Source organism: Lates calcarifer, linkage group LG9 (genome assembly GCF_001640805.2).
Source record: "Lates calcarifer isolate ASB-BC8 linkage group LG9, TLL_Latcal_v3, whole genome shotgun sequence".
Lineage (NCBI taxonomy): Eukaryota > Metazoa > Chordata > Actinopteri > Centropomidae > Lates > Lates calcarifer.
In genome coordinates this window covers 14,675,426-14,693,312 of record NC_066841.1, presented here as the reverse complement: position 1 = coordinate 14,693,312, position 17,887 = coordinate 14,675,426, and the positions used below count along the sequence as shown (strand labels likewise).

Genomic DNA, 17,887 nt, shown 5'->3' with positions numbered 1-17,887 from the left:
CAGACATTACTGAGGCATGTTTCACAAATGGGAACCAAAACACATGCAGGATAATGTCACTTTATCCAAATCATCAACGCTCTAAACATAAATGTAAAAGGCATAAAAACAAATGAAACCTGATAATCAGACACACTGATTACTGGGTTATTCCATCTACATGCGTATGTGCTTCGAATCAACAAAGGGTAAAATAACGTGTCTCTCCATAATGGACAGTGTTTGGACACAACTTTATTGTAGATAGAGCTTTGTCTTCTTTCATTAATGTCACACAGAGCAACATATTCTGGCAGAAGATCAAATTACTCATCAAGTTATGGCCGAAGCTTTTTCTTATTTACATCCCAGACTATTTTAATGTTTGTAGAATTTATAAATGTTGACTCTGTTTTCATATCAAGCTGTTGATTTAAATCTGAACCATCTACAGAAACTTGCTTGACTTTGAAACATGTGTGTATACTATTATACATACATGTTTGAAAACAGTATGAAACCCATATAGATTCTCATAGATGCCTGTTATGTAGACCTACTTAAGTCCACTGAAGGATGTCCTAGTGTAAAGCCAGTGTTGAGGTTGTAAAATACAAGGGCATACAGTATTTTACATTATTTTGTTTTGGTTTTTTTTTAATAATCATTGTCATATGTCATATTTTCTGTAAATATCTGTTCATATTTTACACTAATTACACATGGTCATCTGTATTTACAAAAGTGGTGTTTTAAACGTCGTTGGAGTGCTCTGCTCACTTTGCAATCTTTTCATTTGATGTACCTAAAGCACAGAGAATGAGTATTCGGCGGTGTTAAGCTGTGCCTATCTGGAGAAAAAAAAAGATGAGCACAGGTTTTTCTTTCTTTCTTTCTTTTTTTTTGGTTTTATTTTTTCACTCACCAGCAATGCCATTTAGCAAATCCTTGTTGTTCGGTGGCCCATATCTGTAAGTGATGTGGTTTTTGTATGCACCTTCAGAGGCAGGTTTTCAAATGTTGTGGGTGTTGTAGATGAGATTGTGTTTATGGTTTGACGAAAAGATGAGCTCCTGAGGTGTCACCTTTGTTTTTTGTTTTTTTGTTTTTTTTTCCTAAGAGGGATTGATAGGGCATTTTGTGCACTGACGTACGTTAAATATATTGAGGACTGCTTTGTTTTCTTATGTATTGAAATCACCACCTGTTTATTTGTCACTCATATCCATTACAAGAGAGAACTTTTGAATCTTGAATTCTACATAATAGACTAAGAGACTGCAGTAAAAGGATTAATTAAGAGTCTGATTGCCTATAAAGTGTCCCAGGGGTGCTTTCATCTCTCTGAGCAGCCCCAGTCAGCCGGGTGGTGACTGATACAACTCCTGAACCCCCAGGGCAGCACCGAAGCACATTTGAAAAGCAGAGGACCTTAACGCTTGAAAATGCATTGTTGTAATTATTTTCCGAATTATCTTCAATAGCTCTGTTTTCCTCAGATTAACCAAAAAAATAAAAAATAAATAAAATAAAATTAAAAAAATAATAATTAAAGAAAGTGTGGTGGTTTAAGTATCTAATCCAAACTCCTGTATCTAAGTAATCTTTGCAATCACTCCTTCATAACAACCATCATGTATTTCCATACAGAGGTGGGATCCTTGCTGGGACGAGATGTTATGTTAAGTGCACTTTGTAGCGTTACTCAACCCCCTCAAAATGCACAACCTGTGCAGCTGTGCTCAGCACTGACCGCTCTCCACCTCGACCTCAGCTGCACTTAATGACAAAAAAAGAAAAGAAAAGAAAAAAAAAAACAAAAAAACATTTCTCCCTTGCTATGCTGGCCATGACTGAAGCAAGTAACTTCCTTGATGAAAACAACAGTTTCCGTGTCCCTCTACGTTTTTATTGCAGCGTTTGTCAGTTCTGTATAATATTCATGTGTCTGCTGTACATAACTTGCTGTCCATTCTGTACAGTTCAGATATTTGTCTATATGAATAGTAGGCTATGTTTAATAGTATAATCTGTTTTAAGCAGGTATCATGTCAAAACTGTGTGACATCTATTGAAGACAACGTGTTATGGGCCACTGGCAATACATACTATATGTAAATACAATTTTATTTGTGCTACATTGTATAATTTCTTTGTGCTCGTTCATAATACCAGTGAGAATACAATCCTTTTTTGGCAACTTTTGATCTGCAGAGGACTTTCTTTGAACAATGTTTTTTTTTCTCTGAAGAAGAAGAAGAAAAAAGAAAAAAAAACAAGAAAAAGAAAAATGATCTCCTCTTTCTTCTCCACTGTGATGGGGAGCTTACACAGAGGCTGTTTGAGATGCTGTCTGTGTGCGGGAGGACCCATAGACTCTGGATCTGATTCGACATCAGGATCTCTCCCTAGCTGACAGGCGTCCAAGCAGACGCGTGGCCGATGGCGAGGAGGTCGAAGGTCGCCTCCTGGCCAACCCCACCGCTCAACCTCTGACTGACTGTAGCCTATTTTGATCCTCTTTCAGATGAATAACTGTGACTTTGCATCATGAATAGTATATTATTTTGAATGTAATCTAGAAGGGTCGGGACCTTTTTTGAATGTAATCTATCCTGGGGGCGGGGGGGATGTGGGGATTAATGATTTTTTTGTAAATATATGGTAAAAGAAAAAAAGATTACAGTTTTCATTCCTGTGCAGATAACAAATTTTACTTACTATGTGAATACAAAGAGAGTGTGTATGTGTTCCTGTGTGTGAGTAATGTCTCTGAGATGGTGTGTGTGCATTTGCACATGCATCCGTATGCAAGAGTGTGTGTGTTAATGAGTGTGTGTGTGAGTATGTGTGTGTGTGCTCTTCTGGCAGATTTAATCCTGCTTTAATCAGCCAGTTCTATCAATCAATTCAATGCTTTGTGCATCATGTGAGTAGCTTATCCACAATTAATGGAAATGTTCCTTGTGATACTGTGCATTTAATAAAGGTGGTATGTCTTACAATACGCTCTGTGCCCTCAGGATTTTTTACGTCTACATTCATGCTGTTTATACATGTATGTACACGACTTAAAGGAGTAGTCTGACATTTTGGGAAGTAGGTAGATCAACACCCCTCTGGCGTCTGAATCCTGAGACACTTGTCCTTGAATAAATTTCCATTTTACCTCCACTGTGTTTCAGAGGGAAACAGGTAAACTTTTTACAATATTTATCTACTAACTTTTGTTACCTGTACGGGTGGACAGGTTGATCCCTAAAGTCTCAACACACCCATATCACATCTTGTTTTGAGTAATCAAGCATACTGCCAAAAAAAAAATCAATCAAACAAACAAACAAACAAAAAACCCTATTAGAGAACCATGGTGTTGCAAGGGATAATGGGATGGGAGAAGGGTTGAGGTGGATGGGCAAAGTGACCCAGTGCCTGGACCTCTGATATTTATCATAAAAAAACTGGGAAATTACTTGGCGGAATATGTTCAGAACTGTCCTAATAATTACACACTGAAATCATAATAATGATGACCCATGGCTCTTCTCCTAGACATAGTAATACAAACCATTTTTTATCACTACAAAGTGTCAGTATTGGTATCTGTGATACTGGCATGGTATTACCTTGTATCATATTGTAAGTAAATGTTGTGGTATCACCAAAACCTTATTACTAATTACTTCACAGATGAAGATCATTACATCATCACATTAAAAACATATTAAGCTTTAAAGGTCCACTGCACTGTTGAAGATTAAACCAGCAGTTCCCTGGGTTTCAAACCACTGGACTATAACAACATTAACTGTGTAGTTATGACAACCTGTACCTTGACCAGCTACAACAGTAAAATAATGCTTAAGTATTAACTACATAATAATATAATGGCAAATATGTCAGTCAAAGGGGTCATACATTTAGCTGATAATGCTAATGTACATTTACATAGGTAGGATTTTGATTGTAACCCCACTTTGTCCTAAGATAAACTCTATGACTGCTTACCTGTTCACTCTGGCAGCAAACCCAATCCCATGTAACTTTACTGACCTAAATAATGGCTCGTCTTCTCAAGGCTTTTGGACAAACTGGGAGTCACACATCATCTCCTGAAGTGTGATTGACATTTCAAAGTGTTTTGCTTTAGGTTATAGCCTGCTTTAAAAAGAACCAGCAGCCCAACATGTGTCATGAAAGGTATCCCATGAGCACCATTTGTTTCTAACAATAACTACTGAGGAGTGACAGGGACAGCTGCCCTAAAGATCCTCACACACAAACACACACACACAAGGACAAACCAGCAACAGATATTTAACTTCTCTAAGACAGTACATTGTATTTAGTTATATGTATATACTATACATATTCACATATTGAGAATTTTGCAAGCTACATGGTATACTGTATAACCTACCTTGGCATATTGCAATGTAAGCTGTGAGGGGCTCCACCCTGCAGGGTGTCCATAGCTGGGGACAGTTGCTGGGTTGATCCATCAAGGGCGTCTCCTTTAACATATTTATCTCATGTCTTATTGAGGGGCCACCTACTGCCCTGAGAGGGAAGCCTCAGTGTGTAAATATACTGTTTCTCATCCATCACTCAGTTATGTGAGGCGATAAGTAACACCACTCAACTGATCAATACATTAAGTTTTTGCTTTTCTGGTTTTGATCATGCCAACTGCAGAATGTGTACTGATTTAGTGGGTGCTTTCATACTACATTTTCACATGTTGTATGTTATTTTATGCCCTCTGATTTCCCTGCCTCACCTCCACCCATTTAGCATTTATAAGCACTATGTGAACATTCATACATTCGTTTATAACATACTTTATATGTATATAAGGACATTTGTAAATGTTTGCTAATGTACAGTATTTGTCAACAATTATAACGTCTCTTCTTTTTATACTGGCTTGTACAACAGTCGCCACTTATGGGTGCCCACAGGACGGGTTATAGTTGCTGACACATACATTAATAAACATTTCATGTTATAAATTACTCAATGTTTACATTCTGCTTATAAATGCTACATAATCCTCACTCTGTATATGTACCAACAGATTATGATGAAATCATGCCAGCTAAACACAAACATTTGTGCAGTCACAACAACATCACAAAGTGCAAAAGGTGTGATGGTCTCTTGGTTTCATCAAAAGCTGTGCGCAGTTTATATTTATTGTATTCTAAATTTACATTTTTAAAAAAAAGTCTGCCCATGTCTTAGAACCATTATGAAAGGTAACGCACAAATTCAATATACATCTCATTGTATTTTACATAGAGGGTAAAAGTATAGGCATGAAGGTGGCATGATTCAGATCAAGGCTCAAAAGAGTCAGAAAAACAAACATGAATAAATAGAAAGTGCTAACCCTAGCAGAAAAAAATCTGAAAGATTTCTCTCAAAAAACAAAAAACAAAAACAAAAACAAAACTGCAGTGTGGAAAGTCTCAAGCTCCTGTTACCCAACAAAGAAATTCATACAAGCCATCTAAAGCATGTGGTCTCACACTGTACATAAGCAGAGTGAATGTCAGAAAACTGTGTGAAGCGAAAATGGATCCAGTTGGGCATCTGTATTTATCTATAAATTATAAAGTATACTGTGCCTAAACAGCTTATCACTAAATATTAACATCTAGGTAAATTTCAGAGGCAAGGTCTGTTTTCATCTGACGCATGTAGTCGTCACTCTGCAGCCATCAACATGTTCAGACGGTCGTCACAGAGAAAAAGGCAATTGGAGCTGAGAGACGCATATTGCAGCATTTCTTCAGAAGCTACCGCAGAATCCAATTGTTTTCTCTTCATTTTATGTACTCATTCAAAGAAGACCTAACAACATACAGGGTATTGTTAGGGTTAAATTTCTGCATGTCAGTTTTGTAAACTACTCAATTTTCAATGCTTAACCATGTTTGAAATAACCATTTAAAAACAGTTGAAAGCTTTGGGATATTTAAAAAAAAAAGTTTTAATGACAAGGTCATTAAAAGTCATGCACGCTGCAAATAACTGCATGCAGTAGTTATGGTAACCCATCCAAGCACTTTTTATTTATTAATAGTCATAAACACACAGCAGCTTCATCAGAGGAGCCTATGCTCTCTTGACTTTTGAATGTGGAGTATTTATACGGAGAGCCATTTGCATGTCACAGGAAGCAAAGGTCTGCCACAGCTGCCTGTAACATTTACCTGATAAAGAAAAGAAAAGTTATGTGGATTGATTATCAACTTCATATATATTTTATATATATATTTATATATTTCTCTTCTCTCGCTCGCTCACTCAGTTGCTATTGCGCACTCGTACATTTATCCCACTTGCTCTCATTTATTTTTGTTTACAATGTAACAAAAATGGTGACAGGCCTGAAATTACAATCACCAAAAACAAACTCAGAAAATAGAGGGAGAAAGGAGGGCGAGGCCAGGGAGGACTGCTGCTGTTTGCTGCCCATCACTGACAGTTGCAGCAGAGAGGACACAGTCTGCTTGATGCTCGGACATCAAAGAGGAGGCGGCGGAGGCTCCTTCCCCGTGGAGCTGCTCTCTCCTAAGCTGGAGGTTCTCCAACGCCACATCTAAAGGCATGATATCCACGCAGCCCATGGCTCCGAAGTCGGCGAAGTCTCGGCGCTCGTCCTCGTCGGAGGAAGAGCTCTCCTCATGCATCAGCGTGGACAGGAGCAGCTCCTGGACAAACAGGCTGCGGTCTGCACGCTCTCCTTCCAGGAACTGCCGCTCTGCTTCAGACATCTTAGGTTCATTCAACCTGAGGAAATGGGTAACATTCCTTTTAACACATTCTGGTGATCCACTACGTGTTACAATGTTTTTGTGCAAAGTAGAAAGGGAACAACAGACAAGGAACAAGCTGATCAATTTCCTGTAATAAGCCATCCTGTTTACGTTTTTGAAGCACAGTTTTAACTTGATATGTATTCTTGCTGAGAGTTTCATGCTATACTGCTGATCAACAGTTGGTGGGAGTAGACTGTAAGCTGGCAAACAGAGAAAAGAAAGGAAATACATGTTTTTCACTTAACTTTTGTTTCCTAAAATCACCACCACAGTGCAGCTGACTTCATCCTCCACACTTCACCACTAAAATAGTTTAATTTTTATGACATGGTCATTTATTCATTCATTTCACTTTTGTTTTTTGTGAGCAGCATAAAGGGACTACATCTGTAATTTTGTTAAGCATTCTTGTGTTGTATAAAGATGATTGAATTCAATCATGAATCTGATTACTTTGATAGTGATAAATGAGAAAATGTCAGTTAAATTTGCACCATTCAATGATGACAGCATTTACAGTTAATTACAAAAGTCAGTTAGTGGTTATGAGAACTATAAATTTCTTCCAAGCTCTCAAATTGGCTTTAGCTCTGTAACTTGTATTTTACATATTTAAAAGGACACGTCTGGTGAGATTCTTATTTTTCTCATGAATCTCATGAAAAGACCAAAACCAAAACTGAGCTGATCCTTGATGTGGTCAAACCCTAGTATAAACCCTGCCACGTTGCAGGCAGAATTAATCTGAGGTTTCTTCGATAGCATGTTAGCTTATAGAAACAACACACTGAAATCTAAAATCAGTGACTGGCCACACTTACCGTGCTAATAGAAACTGGGAGCTGTGGGACGAGGACGAGGGATTGCTTTCACCCACAGTGGCAGTGTTGGCAGTTGCTGTGCTGGGTGGTGGGATGGTGGTGCCAGTGTTGCCCGGGTTGTTGCTGCGTCGTGTCGCGTGGCGGCCCGTTTCAACTTGCTGCCGTGCTGCCTGAGCCTGCTGCCGCTCCAACTGCAGTTGCATCTGGAGCTGCTGGAGCTGGGAGGCTGAAGGCCCTGACGAGTTTATTTGCCCCCCTGCCGCACGCCGCACACCTGACAGCTGAGACAACAACTCTGTGGGAGACGCAAAAACAGGCTGCACTGTTGACTGTTTCTAAATAAGTCATGATTTCAAAAGACAACACTGTAGATACCTGTAAGAAGATATAAAGAAACAGTGAGGATGAGAGGAATGCAGGGATTTCTTCAGATATGATAGTACAACATGGCCTACATGATTCAACAAAAAACAGCTGGGACTCAGATCAGCCATTACAGTGTCAGTTTATATCTTTTCTTCAAGATGAGGTAAGAAAAGACTAGAGATTACAAAAGAGAGATTATTTTAAAAGATATAAAGATACAAATCCACCCAAAGACTCTGTGAAAGACTGTTCACCTCTAGACTGGAAATGGATTTACACAGTCCACCTATGTGAAGAGTATATTAGTATACTTCTCATTCTCACCTGCAATTGGGTCCATTGCTTCTCTGTTACTGGGGGTATAAGTGGAGCTCTGTGATGAGGAGGATGAAAGTCCTCCTGTGGAGCCGCTAGTAAAGTGCATATTTGTGCGTCGTGCTCTGGGACCGCCCAGTCCTCGTCCAGGGTGGAACATCCTGCGTACATGTCGAACACTGCTGGACTCATCGTAAACAGGGACTGTTAAGGGTGAATGCAGTAATGTGACACTATGTATGGTGATTTTTTTAAAAAACATATCTTTATGTGGACATTAGTGTGTGGAGACACAGAAAGGATATTAAATCTCTTGGTGCTCTGTGTTCGAGTGTGAGGTGAGCTGTAAAGTCATCTGTGACGTGGTTGGGATCCCCTCCTGGCAAGGCAGCACATATTGGACAGATCTGAAGTGAGAGTGAGAGAGTGGGTGAGGGGTTTTTGATTGCACATTCTTTCCCTGAACAAAATCTGGTCATGAAACAAAATTGCTATTTTTTTACCCTGAACAACTATTTTATCAACTAACCATAGGTTTGGACTAGTACCTGTTTACACAACAGTCAATGAAGGCAGTTAAATAAGTACTCCTCTGTTTAAGAGACTCACCGTGAACGATTAAATCAAAATTGATGAGGCAGAACTAAAGAAACTGTCTTTTTTATTCCATTATTCTTCCTTGTCAAAACCTAGCCCCTCCATTATCCATAATGTTGCTAACCGTTAACCGTCAGGTTTGATGCTAGTAACCTCAAAGGGATGAGGAGAGGGCCACAGAGGTCTGGTAAACTTGCTCAATTTAATGGTGATGATAATCTCTGTAATTTGACAGCATCCAAAGAAAATCCCATCAAGGGTTAGTCAAATGAAAACCAATCAGTGCCACAACATGTGATCCCTGTATCAGTTAGTTAAGTGGCAGAAAATTAATCAACAGCAATTGCAATAATTGGTTAAATGTTGTGTTTTAGGGAAAAAAACTTTTCCCTGGTTCCAGCTTCTTTGATGCTTTTCTTCGTCATGTATAGGTTTTGGTCTGTTGTCAAATAAAACAATCTGATCATATCACAGTGTGTTGTAGAAAAATAAGGTGAAATTTTCACTATTTTCTGATATCCTATAGACAAAATTACTAATCACCAAAACATCCAGCCGAATCAAGAGTGAAAACAATAGCTAGCTGTACCCCTAAATAAAGCACACTGAAAAGTGTAAATGCAGCACCACTGTGCTCTAATGTGTGATGTCTGTACACATTGCATTCTAGATCATCAGATCACTTTATTTAAACAGAACAACACATTTCAACACAAATGAGTCCAGTAAAGCAATTGCAAGGTACCACATTCTCACGCTCACCAGGCCTGTATCACAGCACATGAACACCAGTATCTATAGAAAATCAATGCATCATTCTCAATGCAGCACCCCAGCAAATGATATCCTGTTCCTTAACTGCTATATACAAATCATCAAAAGGTTATAGAAACACTTCCTCTTTAACCACTGCCTTGTCTCTGTTGGTTATGCAGCCCACAAATAGACTAAAACCAACAATCAACCCTGTTAACAAGTAATGTCTGTGTAGTCAAAACCCATTATACTTAATTCCTCTTACTGTTGCCCAAAACTATTGAAAACGCATTAATGAGCCACACTATTGAACTGGATAGCATGTTCCTGTATTACCGTGAACATGGGCACTGTAGGTTATTTTGACTCAATACCACAGACGCCATCCGCCATCTCTTTTATGAAGTGAAATTATATATTTGTGAGCAGATTTACATTCTGAGTAGAAATGACAGGAGTAGGAAGTTGTACTGCAATGGAATATTGTTAGTTTTGGTCTTTTCACGTGATCTGCAGTGTAGCAACTTGGTCTCACTAGCTGACTCTACCTACAGGCTAGAAGGGTCCCTTTTTACATCAGTAGCTGTTCAATAGACCTGCTAGCCTCCCGGGAAGGTGTCAGCACCGTCAGCAGCAGCCTCACCCTTTGCCTTGCTTTGCTAATTTTACTCAGCAGTGGACAACGCTCATAAAATCATTCTCTGGCAACAAGTAATCCATCAATGCCCTCTGTGCATACATTCGGGTAAGTCATTTTAGCTGACTGGAGTGCAGTGCTAAACAGACTGAACTAAAGTGATGCAGACAGTGAAAGAGTTAAAAAAAAAAAAAACATCCCTCCATCTAATGACTTCAATATACAGTATGCCAGTGGATTGCAAAAGTAAACTAGGCTGCTGGAGCTGCTTACAGCAACAAAGACAACATTTAAAAGTATTGTGAACATTACGGAGACATTGTTAATGACCATTACATAAGACTAAAATGTGTAAATGCATGCCCTGATCCCTTAATGTGTGCAGTATACTCACCACCTCTGTTGAAGTCTCTGCATGCTCTGAGGTGACATGTTCCTGTAGGGACGTCTCTGTGAAGCCCATTTTGCCACAATAAGGACACGTGAATGACTGCGGTTGCTCTACTGAAAAAGTGTCTCCTCCATAATACAAGTCTGCAAGAGGACAGTAAACACAGCACCTATTACTGTTTATCAATCAATAATTTAATGATTAATACCAATAAAATATCACAGTACAAAATTGCACCCAATAAATGGCATTAATCATAACTGCAGTTGTGTTGGATGATTTGTAATCACACAGCAGGCTACAAAACAGGCATGATTAATTTGTGTATGATCAGTAAGCCACACAAGCTTCTGTCTGGGCTGTAAGCCAGGTCCTTACCATAGTCTACCCTGGTTAATATACACTGCATGGGGTGCTCTGTGGTGTGTCTCGTTGTCGTGGCTCCGCTCTCGTAGCACGATGCGCACAGGTCGTAGTCGTAGCAAATTAAACACTTGAACCGTCTTCCTCTGAAGTTCCCTTTTAAACATGCATCACAGCTCACACCTGCAGGAGAGAAAAGAAGAATGTAAAGTCAAACAGGCGGACATGACAATAAAGCTACAAATTCCTTATAACTGCATTTGCAAGACTGGCAGTGAGAAAGCGATCTCTATCGGTAGGCCAGTCTCACTTACATGAGCATGTGTTTTGGAGTGGCACCAACCCACAAGTGCCAGCAATGAAGAACTCTGGCATTCCAGTGAACTTCACAAGCAACTAAGAGGCATGACACAAACGAATGAAACAACTGAAAGCTGTTTTCATTGCAACTTTGAGCTTTGGTTACTTATTTATAGCACAGTCACACAATGTCAGGTAGCCTATTGTTATTTGTATTTATTTAGATCTACATGAACCAACTTGTTGAGAGAAAGCGAAGGTAAAGTGTCAACTTAAGCTCTGAACGTGGCATCTACTCCTATATTCTCAAAATACTTTCTTAATTTTTACCCATCATCATGTTAAAAATTATTTCATCTCTCTGCTTGTTCACTCTTTACTACATAATCACAGTGAATAACTTTTCAAACACTGGTTTACCGCTATGCAGGTACAAACAATCATTTTCTATGAGACATTGTGGTTATCATTATACACAATATTCCAACTCCTGCCTCACTGACATTTCTTTTAAAGGGAAAACGCCTTATTTGGCAAACTCTGGATAGTGCCTAAGCAAGTACTGGGGGAATTTCCTCTGACTAATTTGACCTCTTGCAACAAATAGCTTCAAAATATATAGATTAAAGACTCCACAAAGGTAGCATTTAATGACCAACCCCAGACCTGAACAAACAAATTATTTGGCAATATGCAGCTATCAGCTCGACATGTTGATTAAAGGCTTGGTCGCACTACAGTAGGTTTTACAAAGGTCTCAGTATCACCTGTGTGACATAAAAACAGCGTGCCTTCCTCAGCTGAACATACAACCCATTCATTTATACAATGAAACAAGGAAAAACTACCCTGGCCTCTTCGGACAATCACCTAAATAGGCTAACAAGTACATTTACTGTCCTACTTCATACAAGCAAGTTACTAAACACTCCCCTTGGTCTTTCTGGGGCTAAATGACCGAATTGTGGCCATGTTTGCATTATAGTGCAAGACAGCAACTTATGGGGATATAAAAACAGGATAACCTCCTGCTACAGCTACCATTATGTGGTGACCGAAAAGAGCCATCTGGTTTGTAGTTAAACATGCCGTAACTCAACCCTAGCTGGCTAGTAGCCTGCCACCTAGCTAACTTATTGCTTGGTTTATGGTGAGAGGCCTCAGACTTTCTGCCTTCTTCTTGATGACAGTGCATTCGCTAACAACAGCAGGTTTATGTGAGCAGACGGGGCATTTAGCGTTAGAGCTACGGGCTCTTAAATTAGCGCAAATGTCGGCAAAATACATTGATAGCTACATTAGGTTATATCGTGGTGAGAGGTTATAAGCGCCAGTATAAGCAACATTAACGACTCCTTATGTTAGCATACGTTAGCCTGCTCGCTAGCCCAGCTAACGTAAGGTAACGCAGCACCTAGCAACGGCTAACTGCTAAGCTCCGCTGTGTTGCCGTATCATTGTAACTGTTTGCCTGAAATTAGGAGACATGATACGCACATGTACACCAGAGCTGCTGACAGAAAATACATGTATGTTGGGACGAGCCTGAAAACAAGCCGCGAAAAGCCCAACAACCCCCCCTCTGACTTGAATAAGCACTTAGCAAAGCTAGCAGAGGAGCTAGCTACTCAGGTAATGTAGCTCCAACCCAGCCGCCGTGGACCCCGTTTATCAACTCACCCTCATGTCGGGACATTCTACAAGCAGCGACACAGCCCCTCCTCGGGCTCCCCAGCGCGCTCAACGGGGACACCGATACAGTTTCTGAGATGCTAAACTGGAAAATGCTTCACCCTCGTTTCTTTTTCGAGCAAGATGGATCCCCCAGCAGCTTACAGTTTGTTCTGCTTCCCCTCCCAGAGTGTCACTTATCGCTAAATGTCGTGGGTGAACACCAGGCGGCGCTCTGCTACATTACACGACAGTACTCGTACAGTCAGTACATGGGACTTTCATACCCTTATTTTTGCCTCGCAGGAATCTCGCCCTTGGCGATGGGATGTAATCAACGGGAAAATCACAATCAGTCACTATTGGTGGGACAAGGTATTAGACTCTTTACGTAACTAAACAAAAAAATTAATATATTACAGACATGGGCAAAAATGTGTAGTCGGTCCTCCTATTGACCCCCATTATAGGCTTACACTCAGTTAGCAATCTATTAAACACACCTAGCTAAAACTACTCTAATCTACTCTACTCTAACCATCATCCAGGTTATTTTATAATTATTTTGGGAAGATGTTGATTCAATGGTATGATAATGGATGTAGGATGTAGAAGGATGTTATTTGTGGTGCTGTTTAACTACTGCATTATACTGAGAGATGTTTCTGTTATTTAGCTGACCTCCATCTATATAAAATGGGAGGACAAAATAATGTCCATACTGTAAGGCAAACTGCAAATGATCAGAAAGTTGCATCAGCATGATGCCCAACAACTATAATTTCTATAATTTCATTAATATTGTAATTTCAAAATGCAAAAACAAAAAACAAAATCAAGCCTTTACTTATTGCAGGATCTAAACATTTAATAAATGGTTTATGAATCACTAAGCATATTTAAATGTTTATTATTGTATTTCTCAACAACTGTAACTCATCCTCTGGACACTTGTTTCTTGGTGTTTAAACAAATAATGAGTGACAATACAGTACAACACAGTGGCAAAAATGTGAAATATTATATCTATATGAGAAAATAATTGTATTATAATTGCTGACAAACAGTGTACATAAATAAACACTAAATGACCACAATAAACGTGGCCTAATAGCTACTTACCCCTACATTACAGCGTGTTATATACTATACTATTTATTAAATTGTTGTTTACTGCTTTTAAATACTAAATACACTTAAAGTTACCCATTTTCCTTAACTGATAATTAATGATAATACTTAGTCTTTTCTGTAGAACATATTACCTATTATATAAAAACAAAAGCAAAAGAACTGATGATCAAGAACTTCGTAAAAAGTCTTTATTTTTGTACATAGGATTCATTTCATTTCTGTGCTGATGAGGACGCGTACAGTCTGACAAACCAGTGCATTACAATGAAGACTTCACAGCAGTGTAGAAGGCTGGGGTGGAGCTCACAACTCTCACTTTGTGCCTTACTCTCATCTTGACTCTTTCTCAGAAGTTCACTTCAATTCAATTCTTTATTGTCATTGCACTGTTGTGCAAGTTAACAGAGGATAAGATCTGAGAAAAGAATCTCTGACTGCTTCTTCTTATGCAAGTGGACAAAGAGAGACTCATGACTCCACCCTCGTGCATAAGCCTGATGTAGCCATACAATCGTAAAAGGACTAACAGTTACACATTCTGTATATACAATTTATTCCATGTGCTTCATGTCAACAGTGGAGAATGAGCGCTGAGGAGCATTTAAATATTCAAAAGCTCTTCCTCTTGCCATCTTCCCTCAGCTTTATTGTATGACAATGAGGACAAAAAGTCAAAAAAGAGCAGAGACTCAGTCTCCCCGACATACAATATAATCTCTTTTAACATACTGTGTAGCTGTGCAACTCCTAGAGACAAAAACCAAGACAGAGGACCTGAATGAATAACTTTGTAAGGTACTGTGTACCCTATGTGGGGTGACAAGGGGCCAACAGTATACTAATGCTTTGTGTATATGTTGTAGCTTGTCTACAACACAAACCATTTACCAGTGAATCCCATATGATAACAGAGAAAACTGCTGGTGAACAGTGACACATACATGTATATTTCTATAATGGAGGAACATTTTACAAACAGGAAATAGTTTGAACTCAAAGTTTGCTACTGTCGTATCTCATTTCAATCACGTTAAAGTCTCTTCATTCAAAACACAGTCATTCACTAAGCTTAAAACCAAAAGAGTGGATACAAACCCTCATCTTCATGTGTATTTTCAGTACAGAATAATTATATTTTCATTTTCTCATCAAAATATAACAATATTTACATATTTGCATCATATTATTTGAAATTGTAAGACAGGCCAGATAGTTTTCCTATGTGTCTAATGTTAATGTTGTCATTCATGATACTTGTAGCACCTGAGCAAAATCATGTTCTCTGATCACACACAAAAAAGACAAGGCTTGTGGCTAACATCTCTTAAATTACATGAATTAAAGCAAACACAATATGTACATTTTAAAGCTTTACATTTTTGAGCACTTACTTATATTTACAGTACAATCAAAGGTTTGGATTTTGAGGGTGCAGCTTTCTGCATCCCTCAATAACCAAGGTGAAACATTTAACATCAGAGATGGGACAAGATTTTTTGGGGTTTTTAAACTGGTTAACTAAGTTTGAAGTATAAAAAATAAAAGCATACAGGCTGCACTTTTGTTTGGTTTATGTTCAGGTCAGTGTCTTTTTTGTCATTTTGAAATTAAGGAAGAAGAATGTGCCATGTTAAGTCATGTCATATTGCTAAAACTCAACAAAAATGTAGAATTAAATGCTATAAAAACTAAAAGGTACAGTGTCTTATAAAACTAATCAAGCACATAAGCTTTAACACAGGCGTCTAAGCTATCAGACAGGCTGCCCCAACACATACAGAGTTCACATATTATCTCAGAAGCAAACAGACTGGACATTGTTGCTGTAATGATATAGAAAAGTAAGCGAGGTGACTTAGGCCACTTTGGATCTTTATACTGAAAAACCTGAGTACTTTTTTCCTCTGAAACTGGAGTGCAGCTGTGGTAGCTCTGACGGTTTTGCAAAACTGCTGTATATAAAGTAGATATTCACTACTTTGCCAAAAGGTGCCTGTTAAGTGATGTCTTCCTCCACCGCCTCTCTGGCTCCTCTTCCTGAACTGCCTGACCTGACTTTACATTGATTCTGTGTCTGCAGGAGAGAAGCTGTCCAAGAACAAATAATGTTTGCAAATAACTCTTAGCAATTGTTTTGCATGGACACTCAGATGGTGGTTGTTTTTTTTCTCTGATGCATACAGTACGTGCCAAAGATGCTACACAATTACAAGAAACTGTCTGTTTGAGCGCTCTCTGTATGTGAGACCATCTGAAGTGCTTAAAGCATCAAAGAACAAGAGTCTGGAAGTATTTGTGAACATTACTGAACCCAGATTTTCATAGGAAACAGTGAACGGTACTTGTGTTTTCCAGGTAGTCACTGTGTTGTAGCACTGAGGTGTTTGTGGGTCTTATGGCTTCTCTTCCGACTGTCCAACTGTCTATATAAAAGTCTGTTTGTCACTTTGTGGGACCTGATGGCTCTGGAAGCAGTCACTCTCAGAGCTGCTTGCTGTCTGGATACTTCAGTCCATTATTTCCTCCTTTGTGTAGTCCCTGGATTTTCTCTTGAAGAAGCCCAACTGGAGGAGCAGAAAACTCAGTTACAAAACTATTCACTTGAAGTAATTCAATAGTAGTTCAATTTTCTGGTATCTCTTTTAGCTTAAGGCTAGTCTCCAAGAGTATGTGTGGGACTATTTCTAGGCCGGGGGCAGAGACAGAAATCTTGTTGACTGTTTCCCCCTGTCTTTGCTCTTTATGTTAAGCTAAGATAAGCTAAGATAACCATCTTGTGGTTATAGCTTAATATTTATCAATTTTCTCATCTAACTGTCACCAACAACACAAATGACCATATTTCCCAAAATGAAGAACTATTCCTTTAAAAATCAGAGCCGTGGAATATTTCTTCTTCTGTAGGCTCTGTAGTAAGTGAGTTTCCATCCACCTGACTGGTAACACCAGAAAAAACCCCACAAACTATTGCAAAAAAGCCTTCATGGCTGTGGTGGATAAGTTGGTGTATCACTAAGAGCTAAATAAAACAAAGTGCAATGGAAATAGACTTATCAAATAAATCCCAATGTATGCAATGTCATCTTACTGGAGAATTAGCACCACCTACTGTATCTTGGTGAACAAACTCTTAATATTTGCATTTGGGCAGTGGATCAAACTGTAATTCACATTTTCTTTTGTCAATTTTCTCGAAATTCAGATAAAATTTGTAATAAATCTGGTGATAAATTTGGTGATTTTAAAAACTGTGCAGTCTAACTCAGGAAATATTACCTTCCACAGAGCGAAGATGACAAGTGCTAAGATCAGCAGTCCTATCAGGATACTGATTATAATGACCCAAATGGGGATTCCTCCTAAGGTCTCCTTCGAAACTTGGATCTTCACCTGAGCAGAACACACACACACACACATATATACATATACATATATATATATATATATATATATATATATATATATACACACAATAAGTGTGGATATATATGTAAACACTTGCAAGCATTTAATGACAGTACCATAGCCATACAGAGCAAAAACTTTATGACTTACAGTCCTTTTCCCGCTGTGCAGTTCAAACAGGTGTGTGTCTCTGATCCTCAGAGTTCCATTTACCAACATGTGCAGACTGGAAAACTCACCCTGCAACATAAATCTCCTTTAAATGTTTGATTTCTTGTCTTATCCATTCATCAGTCAGCCAGCTATCAGTCCTTCTGTCCAGCTC

General features: G+C 38.8%; 2 protein-coding genes across 2 annotated transcripts in view; both read right to left on the bottom strand.

Annotated features, from left to right (window-relative positions):
* Positions 1 to 5,137: 5,137 nt before the first annotated feature.
* Positions 5,138 to 13,245, bottom strand: LOC108874114 (E3 ubiquitin-protein ligase KCMF1-like). Its single transcript, XM_018662523.2, is given in 8 exon segments — positions 5,138 to 6,556; positions 6,558 to 6,777; positions 7,628 to 7,922; positions 8,318 to 8,501; positions 8,614 to 8,715; positions 10,693 to 10,832; positions 11,068 to 11,235; positions 13,033 to 13,245. Coding segments are annotated over 8 exon segments (1,170 nt in total). The 5' UTR covers positions 13,049 to 13,245; the 3' UTR covers positions 5,138 to 6,511.
* Positions 13,246 to 14,331: 1,086 nt separating this feature from the next.
* itga1 (integrin, alpha 1) overlaps positions 14,332 to 17,887 on the bottom strand; it is a 46,916-nt gene continuing 43,360 nt past the window's right edge. Inside the window, 3 exon segments of the mRNA XM_018662373.2 lie at positions 14,332 to 16,721; positions 17,434 to 17,547; positions 17,713 to 17,802. Of these exon segments, the coding sequence (XP_018517889.1) occupies positions 16,665 to 16,721; positions 17,434 to 17,547; positions 17,713 to 17,802 (261 nt within the window). The 3' untranslated portion in view covers positions 14,332 to 16,664.